At 35.1% G+C, this 18,175-nt stretch overlaps 1 protein-coding gene across 1 annotated transcript; it reads left to right on the top strand.

The window, feature by feature from the left end:
- The first annotated feature begins 14,780 nt into the window (after nt 1-14,780).
- LOC122596175 (caffeoylshikimate esterase) lies at nt 14,781-15,999 on the top strand. Its single transcript, XM_043768706.1, has one exon. The coding sequence runs from the start codon at nt 14,825-14,827 to the stop codon at nt 15,794-15,796; it is 972 nt and encodes a 323-aa protein (XP_043624641.1). The 5' UTR covers nt 14,781-14,824; the 3' UTR covers nt 15,797-15,999.
- The last annotated feature ends 2,176 nt before the right edge of the window (nt 16,000-18,175 follow it).

The raw sequence follows: 18,175 nt of genomic DNA, 5'->3' as shown, positions 1-18,175 counted from the left end.
GAAGGTGGCCAACCAAGAGCGGTTGGCTGCAATCGAACATGCAAGGTAATTGATTTCAGCCATTGATGCAATATCAGAATCATGACACAGATGATTGGAAAAGTATAAATTACAAAGCAATAAACAGAAACGCCAAAGTTTAAACGTCTATAGGGTAGTGATAGAAGTATAAACCTTCCCCACAAAAAAAGAAAAATTTATCTGTAATAAGAATAGGCATGTGACAAAGCAGTATAGAAACCATGATCTCACATCACTAACTTAGTGATGGGCCAAAGGCCACTATATGCTAAGTCAAATATAGCCCTTAATTTCCATTTAGAAGTTTGAAGATTACTTTTTACTATACCCCTAAAAATAGATCAAATTACTACTAGTGTCTAATGTAAAATTTTACCTGATCAAGAATCAACTGTTTATCATAGCATACACCATAAGTGGTCAATGGAAACAGGTTCAGTCATCATCACGAATGTAGGCCAGTGACTGCACATCATCAGCTCCAACTAAAAGGAATTCCACTGTCTTAAAGGTTGAAAATTCTATACAGCATTAGTCTTCGCCAATATTACAGGCAAACTAACTAATCATGAAGCCAATGGGATTGGTGGACCACTGGTAAGGTCTTTGACCTTGGGGTATTCCACCAGGGTTCGATTCCTACTTCCTATATTTGTAGCGGTGGATTATTGGGGGTTTTTCGAAAGTCATGGGTTTCATCTCAGGTGTTCGTGTAGTTTAGGAGTAGAAGTAGCATAGTTGGCAGTTATAAAAAAAGAATTAGTAATCATGAAATTCCTTACAAATTAAAGAGGCATAAATTCGATCGGTAAGTGATACACTAATAGATTTATCATAGTATGCATACCCTTCGCTTTATCTGAATTCTTTAGCATCTATCAGGTTCTAGTTTGAATGATTAAGCTTAAAGAAACCTCTTTTGGTAGTGGAGATTATTTTTCCTAATCTTTTTTTTGATAATTTAAGCTAGTTATGGTAGACCAAATGTTGTCTATAATCTTTATAACAGACTATTAGAACCGACTGAGAGTAGCTCACTTTTCTATCTTAAGCCTCTCAAAACATCCTATTTACATAGATCAACATCCAAAATTATCAAACATAACTGACGCAAGGCCTTTGGCCTAGCGGTATTCAAGGTGTACCCATGGTGTCCCATCAACCAAGTGGTTGTGGTTCAAGCCCCAATTGGCACAAAGGTTTACGGTGAGTGAGTTGTCCACAAATAATGAAAAACTTTCCTAACATAAATGCTCATCTATTGTCTCAATGGAATGAGAACTTTAATTGAACTATATGTTTTAATATCCACAAACCTCAACAACAACAAAAAATTTACTAATGAATTGGTAAAAATAATCATATCAGTTGCATCCGCTGAGTCCAAATTAGGTGCAATCATGTAAAACAAAATGCTCAATAGTGCTCCGAAGATGAGACATGGAAAAAGTTTAGATTAGTATTCTGAAGATGAAAAAGTCTGGTCGAACTAGAAGAATTTTTCTAGCCGACAGCTCATGTATCAATGTAGACAACTTGATTCTTCTACCGAATCAAGAACAATTCCAAATGCTCTATAATCTCTACCCTAAAGCATGTTGCATGCAGAAAATGGACTGTGACGTTAATGCGTTGGTATACAACCATGGCATTGGTCATAATTTCGAAATTGGGGCAAAAGAGAAAGCACTAGCTAAATGCCATTTCTTTTTCAGATATAACTACTTGATGGAATAATACTTATCAGATTCAGATAAGGTGCATATATATATACATGTTTTCTAGATAAACAACCAAATGATAACATTTTTGACCCAAAGTTGATAGTAATAATTTGGTCTTCAAGTACATCTGATAAGTCTGCATATATGATGTCTAATTAATATGCTGACTACAAGAGTAAAGGCTGATAATTGATCTAATGTAGAACATAATACTTGTATATATGTGTGTATATATATATATATATATTCAAAAATTAAGAAATGGACCGGCAAATTCATAACGAGTTCCTTTCTTTATGTATGACCCGTTTGCTGTCAAAGGTTAACATCAGAACAATTCCACAGATTAGATATGATGAGATCATACTATTCCAAAGTACAAAAAAAAAGGTATCAAAGATAGCCTAATTTGACTCATCCAATATTCCACTTTTTATGTACGCGGGTGGTTTTTCGCTTCTCAAACACTTTGTTGAATCGTCATGATGCCCTGAAGGAATGTGAATTGTATGCCTTTATCTTTATCTTTAGAGATAACTTTATCCTTTATGACTTTACTTGCTTAAACTTTGACACAATCACTAACGAACATTATCTATTTACATCTCTCTTTCTAGAAGTGATTCCTCTTCACTTTATTCCTGTTCTTGTATTGTTTAACCCAAGATAGTTTAATAGCACTTGTGATTTTTTTACAATATATCAAATGTTGATTGATATGATCTTGTTTTTCATAGATGTTGTAGAAGTCAGTTTCATGAATAGATAATGTATAGATAATCAAATATATGCAATCTATTTTGGTATTAGTGTTTTATTATTAACTTATGAACTAAAATGATGTCAAACAGTGGCAGAGCCAGGATTGCAAGTTTTGTCTATGGTCATCGTTAAAAAAAAATAAAGAAAGGTTTTACAATCCGGACCCCCTCCTAACCTAAATTTCCTGAAGCCAAAAGTCTGTTTAGAATCATATAGCTCCAAACTAGTCAGACCAGCCTTCTATTTTATGAAATCACCTTACATGTTGGTTTGGTTCTACCAAAAAATCTGGTCTAAAGTTAGTCAGGGACTATCAAGTGTCAGCTATGTGTCTTTTAATTGGTTTGTTAAACAGAAGTTGTTTTTGCCCAATGTGACATGTGGGTTGTTCAGGCATTGGACAAATAATAATGGGCCTTGTTGGACTTTTGGCCTGTTTTGTGGTTTCATACTTCATTACTTCATAATCTACCTAGCCCAGTTCCTATTCCCCATCCTACATTTCTACCTTGACAAATTCTATGTCAAATTAACCAAAGGATTCCACAGACAGGAATGTGCTTATGTGCATACCATTATGAGTATGAATAATTACCCTGTAAATAGGTATAAAACTATATTAAAGTCCCTTGAAACTATATTTGGATTTAAAATTTGTAAAACAACGCTAAACACGGTGAAATTTGAGCATTTGGCTCCATTATGCGGTCTAGCACTCTAGCTAGTCTTCCTATGGTAATTTGCTGTACTTTTTCCCCGAATATCATTTATGAGTTCGAACTTAACTCTTTTAAAAACAGAATATTTTCACTAGGCCATACTGAAAATGGTTGCATATAATGTACAGTAATTATAGGTAATTCAAATGACATATTAAAAATGTTCATAAAAAAGAAATAGATTTGTTTGGATAAATAAAATGAAGTATAAAGTACAAACAAACAAGAAATTGGCATCTAGTAGTGTGTGTGGTAGGTAATCAAAGATCATATGAAATTGATGGTACAAAGTCTTCAAATGTGTGCTGCACCACATATATATGTTGACCTTGCTCTTAGAATAATCCCTAACAAAAAATGTTCCCTCCTTCTAATTAGCTCTAATGGTAGTTTAACAAACTTTCTGACATTAGTCAAATATAAAAACCTACCTATCTAGAATGAGAAATGTAAACAATCATGTGGGTTAAACTTAATTGTATCAATTAGAATTTAGACATTAGAATAAATTTAGAAAAAAGTTTGTGCTTGTATACAACTTTTCTAAAGAATCTTCCATTTCTCAAATTTAATTTAATCTAATTACATTAATCAAATAAAAAAAATAAAGCAGGATGAATAGTCCAAATAACTAGAATAAAACCCGGTCGGTGACCGGGTTACCCGAAAACAACCTATTTGACCCGTCAACCTACTTGATGTGTCATATTTTATACCATTTCCCACGTGATTTTAGAACCAATTATTTGTCATTTTGATAGTTTTATATCCAACTTTCGATACTTTGAAGGTGTGTTAAGTGTTTTCAGGTTGGAAATTGATTAGAAGAATGAATTGGTTGAGTTCGATGATATATAGAAGAAACGGGAGGAAGATTTGGTTGAAATCGAGCGAAAGACGAAGGAAACGAATCCTGGAGTTTGTAACTCCCGTTACTGGAGTAATGGCCATTACAAAGGAAAATCATGAAACTCCTGTAACTTGCAGTTACTGGAGTAACGGCAGTTAGTTTTTCAAAGGAGTGTAACGGCAGTTACTGGAGTAACGGCAGTTACAAGGGAAGTTCAAAGGTAACGGCCATTACTCCACTAACGGCAGTTACACGCGAATTTTGTATATATAGACGATTAGGGTTCTGCTTTGGGGGACGAATTCTTGGCAAAATTTCATTAGTTTTTTCATACTTAGGAATATTTTGGAGCAAACAAGTGATTAGGGTTTCACCTATTTTCAGCTTTGGATTGTAATCATCATTGCTACCGGATTATCATCATTCATTTGGTATAATATGATTTCCTTTCTATTTGTTTGTTCTTGTGTTTTTAATATGAATAGCTAAATCTTTAGCACCCGCTTGGGTAGTAAGCATGTCATAGAGTCGAATTGATGTTGCTTGTAAATGTTGAACAAAGTTTATATGTTTAATCGAAGATCCACATTTATTTGGATTTAAATATTGTTTTCAACTTTTATATTTATTGATTGATAATTGTAATTAGAAGTTCGGGAGAAATCTATGTCATTGTCAATTGATTTATGAAATGGTTAATCGGTCTATAATTAACCGGAAATCGTTGGAGTTCGGGAGAAATCAACGATAAAGATTAAAAACAATTAAATTCATTTTGAATGTGTCAACGCTTATGAAAGAGGATCTGATTAGGCGAATAAGCAGTTCGGGAGAAAGCTTTCAAAAGATTAAATCATAAAATCAACTCAGGAATTTAATGCTTAACTGTTTATAGGAGAAATTAAGTGCGGGAGCAATAATTATCTTTTGAGCAGTTAAAGTTTCAAGTATAACGGGAGTTCATCTTGTCTACTTTTTGAGTCGTTCAACAAATGCAAGTAATATTTAGACCCGATGATTGACATGTGAGCTGACCCAAGTAGGTGTTCCTTTTAAATTTGTGTTGAGATTCAACAATCAAAAATTCTTTTGCGATTAATCCTACGGGATTACTGACTTTTCTCACTAACTTTGCAACGTGACAATTCGGTCACAAAACCCCCCTTTTAATCTGAATCATTTTATTGTAACAATTGCTTATTAAGTCCTTGTGTTCGACTTCGGTTTACCAAGTCAACTATATTGCATACGAACGGGTTCACTGCCCGCAAGTGTGTAGTAGTCAGTAGCTAGGTATTTCATGTTCATAAATTTAAGACTAGAAAATACACATCAAGTTTTTGGCGCCGCTGTCGGGGACTTATTTTAAGTAGTTGTTCAATTTTGTGATTCAATCCTTTTTCACTTGTGAGGAAGTTAAATGCTTTCTTAGATTAGCGTAATGTTGTGTTAGTTTATTTATTTATTTATTTAGTTATAGTACATTTAGTTTTCCAATTTTTCTTTTCCATTTGTGCTTTTCACGGGGTGTGAAGTTTTTGTTTTGTAGTATTAGCGTCCCCTTGGCAGATCAAGACTATGAGTTGGGGGCAGAATATCCAGATGAGATTCGTAACTTTAAGCAATTGCCCGATGAAACTTGGTATGAAGCATGGTTGAGGATGAGATACGTAGTTGATAAGTTAACCACAAACAACGTTTTTGTTGGTGAACTTGTTAACATATATTTATGTGGGCTAAATGACAAATCATACGAAATTCTAGACGAGGGAATAGTAGGAATGAATACCGACGAGGTATTTGATTTTATAGAAGAATTCATTCACTATAACGAATTTGTGTATGAGCCCAGAAATGAAACAATATGGCAAGAAGAGTATGATACTGCAGAAGAGGATGAAACAATGGAAGCTTATGATCTCTTGGAAAATGAATCTCATACTCAAACTCCTGAAAGCCAAAAACATCCAGAGATACAGGATTCCATTCAAATCTTGAACACTGATGCAATGGAGGAACTACATGTATCTCTTCCGCAATCTGACTTTGGTGAAGTGATAATGGTAGAACTGGAAGAAGAATTCATGGAATCAGGAGAGGGTGTTAGTAAGATAGTGGCAGAAGAGCTAGAATCATGCCCACAACTTTTCATTGGAGTTGACTCTAAAGAAGATGATTATCAGTTCACTCATTCGGAACCAAATGAACTACCACTTATTAGCAATGAGCCAATGATTGAAGTTGTTGAATTGGAGATTTGTTCCTCATTTCTTGGTAAGGTATGTGATGTTTCTTATGATAATACTAATGTTGCTAACTATATCTTGCAGGATTTAGAGGATAAAAGCATAATCGACTTGGATGAGGAGGTAGTAACCGGTCCAACAAAGAGGATTGAGCTTGAACACACCAAAATGGATGAATTACAGACAAAAGCATGTTTTCAATTGGTGAGCAAAAAGAGGAAGCTAGAGGGAGCATCGGCTACTTTCCTCATTGATAAGTGCTTAATTATCTCTCAAGAGAGTCGTGTTTATACTTCCGGTAACCCAATATTGTTTGAGTATAATAAACGGCGATGGGTAGAAAACTCGGTTATAAAATAGATATGATAGATCATGTGAGTAGAGATTTTGAAAATGCGGATTTGAAGGAATGGGTAATGATAAAAGTTAAGTTTACAAATTTTTCACCCTACTCGTGTAGGCCACCAGACTTTCGTGTAGGTGATGTGAATGATTGGATCTCTGAAAAGGTGAAAGGTAATTGTTTTTCACCGTTTAAGGGTAGACCGCCCAACACTTTAAGTGTGGGGGCGTCAGAGACCCCACCATGGTAATTCTTTGGGGATCGAGTCTAGCTAAAGACTCGTTAATAAATTAAGCGCTTCTCGGAAGGCAACCCGTGTATCATATTTTATTTCCATTTTAGTTTTAATAAGTAGGATTTGGATGTTTACATGCTTTATTATTTCATATGTTGGCTTTAATGTGTTTGTTCATGCTTGATAGCAAGTGATAGTCATATGCATATGCTGCAGCGCTCATTTTTCTGTTGGCATCATTCACGCATGGAACACCATTTATACCCGACAAGTTTTTCTTGGCTCTATTTTTCTTTTTGTTTACTCTCCCCTATTTCCCATAGTTTGCCTTAGTTTATTGGACATTGAGGGCATTGTCCAACTTAAGTGTGGGGGGGGGGATGGTAAATAGGAAAAGTCGGGTATTTTAGAGGAATTTTGAAACTTTTGCTTGCTTGTCCTTGTAGTTAATTGCTTTTGTCACCTAATTATACATATAATTGAGCAATGTAACTACACCCTTGGCAAAAAAAAAAAAAATTTTTTATATGTGGAATGTGTTTTGACTGATTAACGTGGCATTCCTTCTGGATTAATAACATTACTAGCATGCTTATAGCACCAAAACACCAAAATTGTGAGATATTATTGATTCATTGCTAGATATGATAGGTGTTACGGTTTTGGAACCTTTAACCTTGTAAATTTGTCCCTCTCTTAGGCTTTTGGATTTATCCGGAAGTAAGGGTCTCTTTTAGAGCTCTGAACTATGATGTGCAAGTTTGAGGTTGATTTTCCATTTCCGAGTTATTTCATTTGCTATGAGTGTGCCGGTGATTGCGTTGATTCTAGAACTTGTCCTTGTTGATCGTTCCGTTATCTTGCTAGATGAAAAAGAGGCAAATTTAGGATAAAACCTTTGTTCTTTGTTCATTCACCTTTTGTTTCGTAAAAATTTGTTATGTGCATGTTTTGTAATGTGCTTAGTAGCTAACTACTCTGGTTAGTGAACCACCCGTTAAAAACCCGTATGTTGCACTCACTTTTAGTGCAAGAAACAATAGAAAACTTGTTGTCACTAGCCTGTTCTTTGTTATTAAATCTACCTAAAAATAAACCTTTCCTCACCATACCGATAGTCAAAGTCCTGGTGGGTCGTTGGTTGCCTTTGCTAGATTGGATGGTTTGGGTTTTGCCTTATTATGTCGGTCGAGATATTCTCATCTTATGGGGGTAGTTTGATTTCGTCATGGTTTTTGGAAAAGTCTAGACTGTTAATCTTGGCATCTTTTGTAATGATTTGTCACTGTTTCTTAAATTTTGTAAGAGAATACCAATTAGTCAGAGTAAAAGTAGCTCACAAAAAAAAGAGAATAAAAGAATTGTAAAACAGAAAAAGAAAAAAAAAAGAAAATATATATAAAAACGAAAGAAGAAGCTTGGGCTGTCAGTTGGTATTTCTCCCTTTTGTCAAATCATTTTGTGTAAGTTGGTACGTCGTTTAAAACCAATGAAGTGTTCTTAAATTGATATATTTGATTAGAGTGTTTGAGGTTGGCAAGTTTGTTGAAGTCAACACGGTTAAATTTGGTTGATAGGTTGTTTGATTGTCTTACACCACAATGGTATCGGTTTTTGGATCATTCTATTGGGGTATGGTCGGGATAACTTCTTGGGATGTGGACCGTTGGCAACTAATGACATGGGTTTGTTTGGACTAGACTATATGTGAAAAATTTGTTAAATGTTGTGTTAGTTCTTTGTTTAACACTACTTGTTACCAAAATTTCCATACCTTGTTCAAATACCTTATTTAGCCTTAAAATGTTACAACCCTTAAAGTCCTCTTTTGATAGACGTTATAGGGCGCATGCGCCTTGGCGACTTAGGAACGATCCTTGTACAAGCCTATGGTTAAAAGATTATGCATCACGACTTGGCTATTGAGTGATTATTCGAATATTCAACCCCAAAAGAAAGTTAGTTGGAGTAGGATAGGCGAGATATCACTTGTTCATTTCATTTGTGCTTAGTCGTGTTGTTGAGGCTTGTATATCAGTCAAATATTGTCAAACGTTCCGGTTTTCATTTAAGATTAAAACCGCCTAACCATTTATTCACATTCTTGATTGTGGTTGAGCTTCTTTTTGATTACTGAAATGTGGTTCCATGATATGCCAAAGAATTTTATGATCTTCAGTTTGGATTTGCTTGAGGACAAGCAAAGCTTAAGTGTGGGGGGATTTGATGTGTCATATTTTATACCATTTCCCACGTGATTTTAGAACCAATTATTTGTCATTTTGATAGTTTTATATCCAACTTTCGATACTTTGAAGGTGTGTTAAGTGTTTTCAGGTTGGAAATTGATTAGAAGAATGAATTGGTTGAGTTCGATGATATATAGAAGAAACGGGAGGAAGATTCGGTTGAAATCGAGCGAAAGACGAAGGAAACGAATCCTGGAGTTTGTAACTCCCGTTACTGGAGTAATGGCCATTACAAAGGAAAATCATGAAACTCCTGTAACTTGCAGTTACTGGAGTAACGGCAGTTAGTTTTTCAAAGGAGTGTAACGGCAGTTACTGGAGTAACGGCAGTTACAAGGGAAGTTCAAAGGTAACGGCCATTACTCCACTAACGGCAGTTACACGCGAATTTTGTATATATAGACGATTAGGGTTCTGCTTTGGGGGACGAATTCTTGGCAAAATTTCATTAGTTTTTTCATACTTAGGAACATTTTGGAGCAAACAAGTGATTAGGGTTTCACCTATTTTCAGCTTTGGATTGTAATCATCATTGCTACCGGATTATCATCATTCATTTGGTATAATATGATTTCCTCTCTATTTGTTTGTTCTTGTGTTTTTAATATGAATAGCTAAATCTTTAGCACCCGCTTGGGTAGTAAGCATGTCATAGGGTCGAATTGATGTTTCTTGTAAATGTTGAACAAGGTTTATATGTTTAATCGAAGATCCACATTTATTTGGATTTAAATATTGTTTTCAACTTTTATATTTATTGATTGATAATTGTAATTAGAAGTTCGGGAGAAATCTATGTCATTGTCAATTGATTTATGAAATGGTTAATCGGTCTATAATTAACCGGAAATCGTTGGAGTTCGGGAGAAATCAACGATAAAGATTAAAAACAATTAAATTCATTTTGAATGTGTCAACGCTTATGAAAGAGGATCTGATTAGGCGAATAAGCAGTTCGGGAGAAAGCTTTCAAAAGATTAAATCATAAAATCAACTCAGGAATTTAATGCTTAACTGTTTAGAGGAGAAATTAAGTGCGGGAGCAATAATTATCTTTTGAGCAGTTAAAGTTTCAAGTATAACGGGAGTTCATCTTGTCTACTTTTTGAGTCGTTCAACAAATGCAAGTAATATTTAGACCCGATGATTGACATGTGAGCTGACCCAAGTAGGTGTTCCTTTTAAATTTGTGTTGAGATTCAACAATCAAAAATTCTTTTGCGATTAATCATACGGGATTATTGACTTTTCTCACTAACTTTGCAACGTGACAATTCGGTCACAAAACCCCCCTTTTAATCTGAATCATTTTATTGTAACATTTGCTTATTAAGTCCTTGTGTTCGACCTCGGTTTACCAAGTCAACTATATTGCATACGAACGGGTTCACTGCCCGCAAGTGTGTAGTAGTCAGTAGCTAGGTATTTCGTGTTCATAAATTTAAGACTAGAAAATACACATCAATACTCAACTCAACACGTAACCAGAACGGGAACCCGTTCGAAAAGACCCGAGTTAGGTTGTGAAATCTCAAAGCGCTAACCCACTAACCTTACTTTTTTGGGTTAGGTTGCGGTTGACCTATTGGCTTAAAAGGTCGACCCTCCAACGTGAAAATATTTTTATATTTATATAATATTTTATAACAGGTCGTCTCATCAACCCATTTGACCTGAAATCAACCCACCAACCCCATATGACCTATTTGACCTAACCTTAAGTCGCCAACCCGTCAACCTACCAACCTATTTGACGCAACAACCCAAAACTCGACCTACTAACCCGCTAAACTATTTTTTTTCAAGTTGATGGGTTGGTTTGGGTTAACATGTTGTAGTTAAGAGTTGAAATTTCTGACCTAAAATTTTTAATGGGTTGGGTCAGGGTCACAGATTTTAATTCCATGAACACGCCAACCCGAGCTCATTGACAGGCTTACTAACAATAGCGATTATTTACATATCTACATACCTTATATAAACCACAAAAAAATTGATTTGATATTTTTATTTGAAAATTAAAATAAGTTGTTGATTGACCTATGAACTCGCCAACCCATGTATTAGTCTGGTCGACTCGGGTCGACCAGAGTTGGGTCCAGGTTGAAGTGTCTGATCTTAAGTTTCAACCCGCTTTAGTTTAATACCCCGTCGTTAAAAGTTACATAATAACCTGTACATATACCAAACATTGCAAGAAATATACGTCTTATTATATATCAAAATGATGTTTAGTAAGAAATTGAACATACAGTTAAGATAATCTTTAAACACTTGTACTATTTCAACTATAGTATATGTAGAATGGGTTGATATATATAAAGAAGGTTTTATGACCTTTTATAGTTTAAAAATATTATATTGAAAAAAAAAACTATAATTACAATTTCAAAAACATTTATCATAAATAAAGTTTAATAAATATTAAGTATTTATACATTACTCCATTAAAATGTTGTAAATGTATGATTAAGTAGTTTATAGACAATAGCCAGACTGTCAATACTCGACTTAACTTGAAACCCGACTTGAAACTATTAGAATTTTTCAACCCGTTAACCTACCAACATGATTTCTCGGATCGGTCCAGTTGTTAAATCGACCAGCCAATGAAAATTTTAAGTTTGTTAATGATATAATTGATAGTTTTTTTTTTAAGTACAATGAGTTGTTTAAGAGAAACGTATTTTTTTTTGTAATAAACATCTAGTTATATTATATTTGAAAGTAATTGATAGTATTTTTTTAAGTTCAATGAGTTGTTTAAGAGAAACGTATTTTTTTTGTAATAAACATCTAGTTATATTATATTTGAAAGTAGTCAAAGTATTGTATTACTTGGGATATTCTATTCAATCTTTTTAACAAAAAATTCTTCATGATAAAGTCTGTTAATCAATTAGAGCTAACTCTTCAACTCGCAATAGCGATTTTACAAATGTAACACCCCACCTTACCATAACACAATATTGCCCGCTTTGCCCGCAGGCTCACGACTTTGTTTCTGGTTGCTCGGAAAAACTTCCTAGAAGGGTCACCCATTTGAAATTGCTGCCGCCCGATCACGCTTAACTGTGGAGTTCTCCACTCATCCACAGCCAATATGCCCAAAACGCGTTGTATTATATAAGGCCAATGATGTCACTTATATCCATGATCCCCCTTGTATGTTTAGATGTATGCTTTTTCACACCCCTCAACACAACTCAACGTCCTCGTTGAGTCATGCAAGTGCGCCATACACTCCTAACAATCCTAAGGGTTGCTCTGATACCACTTGTAATACCCCACCTTATCACAACACAATATTGTCTGCTTTGCCCGCGGGCTCACGGCTTTGTTTCTGGTTGCTCGGACAAACTTCCCAGAAGGGTCACCCATAAGGCATTGTTGCCGCCCGAGTACGCTTAATTGTGGAGTTCTCCTCTCATCCACATCCAATAGGCCGAAAACGCGTTGTATTATGTAAGGCCAGTGATGTCATTTATATTCAGGACCCCCTTTATATCTTAAGATGTATGCTTTCACATCCACTCAACACATCTCAACGTCCTCATTGAGTCATGTAAGTGCGCCATACACTCCTAACAATCCTAAGGGTTGCTCTGATACCACTTGTAACACCCCTCCTTACCACAACACAATATTGTCCGCTTTACCCGCAGGCTCACGGCTTTGTTTCTGGTTGCTCGGACAAACTTCCTAGAAGGGTCACCCATTTGGCATTGCTGCCGCCCGATCACGCTTAACTGTGGAGTTCTCCACTCATCCACAGTCAACACGCCCAAAACGCGTTGTATTATGTAAGGTCAATGATGTCACTTATATCAATGATCCCCCTTGTATGTTAAGATGTATGCTTTTTTACACTCCATCAACACAACTCAACGTCCTGGTTGAGTCATGCAAGTGCGCCATACACTCCTAACAATCCCAATGGTTGTTCTAATACCACTTGTAACACCCCGCCTTACCACAACACAATATTGTCCGCTTTGACCGCAGGCTCACGGCTTTGTTTCTGGTTGCTCGGGCAAACTTCCCAGAAGCGTGCTCGGGTGGCAGCAATGCCAAATGGCTGACCCTTTTGGGAAGTTTGTCAGAGCAACTAAAAACAAAGCCGTCAGACTGCGGGCAAAACAGACAATATTGTGTTGTGGTAAGGCGAGGTGTTACAACTAAAATGTGAATTTCGCGAAGATAGAGTTTATACAAAAACAACTTTATAAACATTTTAGAAACACACATACCATTATATTAAGCCAATTTCACTAAAGTGTGAAATGCCGCGAGGATAGAGTTTAAACAAAAACAACTTTGTAAATATTTTAAAAACACACGTACCGCATTAGATTAAAGGCTTCTTAATTAATTTAATAATCTTAGAACATAAAAGAATGTATCTAATATTAGTTAATTTAATGTTTATTCTCGTGATGAAAAATAAATAATCATTGTTGATAAATAAACAATATATATAAATTGATAATTTCTTACCCACAAACAAAATATCATTTGCTTTTTGATTTTTTTTAATGTACAAAATTACAGAAGTATGAGTTTATGAATGCTAAGTTATATTAAAAGATTTCAAACTCATTAAAAATTTGAATTTATATATTTTCTACAGTTTTCCTTTAAATTCGATTATTACCAAATATAAAAATAACATTTAATAGTTTCTAAATATAATTTAACCAATCAGAATACATGAAAATAAAACTCTCAGTCAATCAGAAGCGAGAGAATTCATTCTTTTTTCTCTCTGCTCTACTGGCAATATATATATATATAATGGAAAAAGAGAATATAAGGCTATCCGGCACCTAAGTTTAGGTGTGGAATCCCTCAAATACTAATATTTTTATTATTTCTTGTTTAATGAATAAATGCATTGGGCCCCCATGATTTTTATGGATTAAAAAAACAATATGTGAGTGTTCCACATCTAGGCTTAGATACCCGACAGCCTTATATTCCCATCCCCATATATAATAGAACAAAAATCAATAATTACATGCTAAACAAAGTGAATAAATTGCTAATTGGACGATTATTGGATCTGCTCATGCAATATTTGGATTATTTACACATAAAAACATCAAACTTTTCAACTTATTTCATTAGGTCATGAAACAACTTTTACATTACAGACGTTAATTTTGTTCGAAAATGTCACAATTCTTGACAGATTTCTTAATGGTCTTAATAGGTCAATTCATGTCTTGTCGTCTTGACATATTTTTCTAAAGGTCTTAACCGGTTACACTTTAAGATACATTTTTATCGACTTTTTAGCTTAGAATTTTTAACATGACGGTTTTTCAAATACGAACATCACTAATTCTGTTAGATTAAACACGAAACATGTATTCATATCGTGTCATCTCGTATCAACAAGTTTGTTGTAAAAACTATTGGCTCTAAATTTAAATCTTCATCCCAAAATGATTTTAAAGCTTTCAAACACATTCGATAAATTACCCATCCAAATGATGTTTTCTTTTTCCTTTTGCACACTTTTTTTTTTTAGCACATAAAAAGGTTCCATGTTCCCTTCAATAATTTACCCAAGTCAAGAGTCCACATCCCGTGACCAAATAGACTAAATATAAATAAATAACACGAAATCACACATAGCAAAAGAAAGTAAAACTCTCACCTCAAAAAGACCAATGGAAAACCAACAAGAACAATCTCCCCAAAAGAGAAAATACTATTGGGGAGACACACCAGATGAACAAGACTACTACAAACTTCACAACATCAAATCCACATCTTCTATCTTCAAATCACCAAGAGGCTTATCACTCTTTACTAGATCATGGCTTCCTTTAACCCCAACCCCACCACGTGGCATCATCTGTATGGTCCACGGTTATGGCAATGACATCAGCTGGACTTTTCAAGCCACACCCATCTTTCTTGCTAGCCATGGCTACGCTTGTTTTGCACTTGATATGGAGTCACACGGCCGGTCTGAAGGCCTTAAGGCTTTTGTCCCAAATGTGGATTTTGTTGTTGATGATTTTTTTGCTTATTTTGTATCTGTTATTAAAATGACCCAAAATGATTATCAAAATGACAATATTCCTAAGTACTTATTTGGTGAATCCATGGGCGGGGCGATTTGTTTGCTGTTACAGTTCAAACAAATCGGGTTTTTTAATGGGGCGATCTTGATCGCCCCAATGTGTAAAATATCTGATAAGGTAAGGCCAAAGTGGCCTATACCTGAGCTATTAATGTTTTTATCAAAATTTGCGCCCACGTTGGCAATAGTGCCAACGGCGGATTTAGTTGATAAGTCAGTTAAAGTACCTGAAAAACGGATAATAGGTGGAATGAATCCAATGAGGTATACAGGGAAACCGAGGTTAGGGACTGTGATGGAGTTGTTAAGAGTGACGGATTATTTGAGTAGTAGATTGAGTGATGTGGAGATACCGTTTATTGTGTTACATGGGAATGCCGATGTTGTTACTGATCCTGCAGTGAGTCAAGAGTTGTATGAGAAAGCGAAAAGTAAGGATAAGAGTTTGAAGATATATGATGGGATGATGCATTCGTTGTTGTTTGGTGAGACGGATGAGAATGTTGAGACTGTTCGTGGTGATATTTTGGCATGGTTGAATGATCGTTGTTGAAGCGGTTTAAAGAAATTTGGTTTGGGATTTTGTTATTTTGAGAATGATGTATGTTAGTGAATGTGTACTGAAATTGTTTGTTTATCAACTGTTTGATGAAAATGTTTAGTGAAATCGGTCTGTTGTGTAAGATTCGGCTACTGTTCTTATCGAGTTAGTCAATCCTTGTAACACCTAAGTGCTAATATATGTGCTGTTAGATAGTTTTATATCGCAAACACCAGACAGCATTCAGCAAGTTATGTGAGTGAGCTTAAACTCAAAGTCATACTTTAGTGTTAAACTTACTTCATGGGGCTATTGAATGAGGGCGTGCACTGATTGCACTTTTTATTTAATATGTCCGAGCTCTCGTAGCAGGTTCATCTTTAATCGATCTCGACTTGAAGCCATTACAAAGGCTCATTAATCTATCTAAGTGATTTATGACCTATCATAGAATTGTAGAGGCAAGCTTGAGGTCACTATGGGCTGCAAACCAATGCATTGCAGATTAGAGACTTGAGTTGTTTAATATGTTAAAACGTGTATTTAAACTTCAATCCTAAAGTATCCCCCTGCGACGATCCCATGTAATAATATATTGGTAAACAGAAAAAAATACCTTCATCAATTTCGAGCCGTTTAATATTCTTAGAGCTTTAAGACATACCCAACTCAAAAGATGAGATAGTATGACCGAACAACTTGGTTTGGCAATCTCAAGCACTCCAAATATAAAATAGCTTTCTATTCAAATTCAAGTACACATCAAATACAATGTTCTGTTTAGGGATGTGCACGGGTTTTTGGCATCACCCGACCCGGCCCGGCCAACCCATCACCCAGGAATGCAACAAAAACTTGACCGGTGACCCAGCCCGTTAGGGCTTCGGGCTGATTGGTTCAGGGTTGGGCTCGGACGGGGCACGGGTTACGGGTCATTTGCACATCCCTAGTTCTGTTTCAACATCTTAATTTATTTTATTAGCTACATAATGAAATCCACCCATATGCAAGAATAATGGAGTGCAAAAAACAATCTCATAAGCTAAAATAACGGTCGACGCCTGCCTGTTTATATAAACAGATCACACATGTAATTGAAAGACATTAAAAGAACCATAAACAAATAGAGGATCAACATGTTCATGCAAAAAAAACCTCCATATATTCACGTTATATGTCAATTGACTTCATATATATCCCTGTCCTATACAATGAGTGAACACTCATAAAACTACCGAGAAAATAGATTAAGCCTAATCTATTAACCATCTGACGAATAACTACCAAGACAAAAAAGTACATATATATGTATATAAATCTTTTCAGCTGTAGAATGTACCCCTTTTGTTACCATTCGATATCGTAATTGTACCATATTATTCTGACCATATGTTATAAGTATTAGACTTCAAATCCAAAATTACAAAATTCCATTGGCTAGAAAGTTTCGGCTCTCGGTGATATCATCATTATTTTTTTACATTATTTTATTTAATTAATACAACATAACCTTTTGGTCATAGTTGGTTACATAACATAACCTTTTTTCATAGCTGGTTACACTCCGGTGCCATTATCCCTAACTTTATTTTTGGCTTAACCGGATGGAAACTTGAAGTAGCCGGTAACTGACATGACATAACTCAAAAAACAAAGGTGGTTACACTAGATAGCTAATCGAGTAATTGGTTACATTACATAACCTTTTGATCATAGTTGGTTACACTCCGATGTCATTATCCCTATAAAAAAAGCAAATCATACATACTCTTTAATTTGGATCAATACAACATCCTATTTAGATAAATACGAGAGAAAGTACCCGCGTATTACGGCGGTCAGATGGCGAGGGTGAGGGTGATAGGTCATAGGAAGTGATAAGTCATAGAGTGTAATAGCAAATGCTTTACCATACGGGCTTCACTCTCGGATTTAAAAATTCATAGAAGTAATATGTAGATCCATTGAGTGGTTACAGTTGATAGACTATGGTAATCTTTGAGTTGATAAACTAGTTTTTGTTTTTTATTCATTAATGTGTTTCCCTTTGTAATGAATGCATAATGTTTCTATGTTATTTATTGAACGTAGGTTCTATGTTTTATTTTATAATCGACTTGTACGAGCATATAAATAATCTGAGGACTACTTTGAGTGTATATAGAATCAGGTGTCTCTTATTATCCAATAGGAATGGTTGTTATTTGCCCTCACTATACTTCATTTTGGTATGCTCTTCACGTCACATAGTCGTGGTTCTTTTGTGTTCTATTTAGACTTGGTGATACTAAGTAAGTTGATATAGCACCACCATATATATATATATATATAAGTTTGTATAATAGCTTGATAGGCTGATTGTGTAGATATACTCTTTATGAGTCTCTTATT

Source organism: Erigeron canadensis, chromosome 4 (genome assembly GCF_010389155.1).
Source record: "Erigeron canadensis isolate Cc75 chromosome 4, C_canadensis_v1, whole genome shotgun sequence".
In the NCBI taxonomy this organism is placed as follows: Eukaryota; Viridiplantae; Streptophyta; class Magnoliopsida; order Asterales; family Asteraceae; genus Erigeron; species Erigeron canadensis.
This window is presented reverse-complemented; position numbering and strand designations above follow the sequence as displayed.

Bases quoted from the DNA above. Each gene is read 5' to 3' on its own strand.
- LOC122596175 (XM_043768706.1), top strand. From the start codon at position 14,825: ATGGAAAACCAACAAGAACAATCTCCCCAAAAGAGAAAATACTATTGG.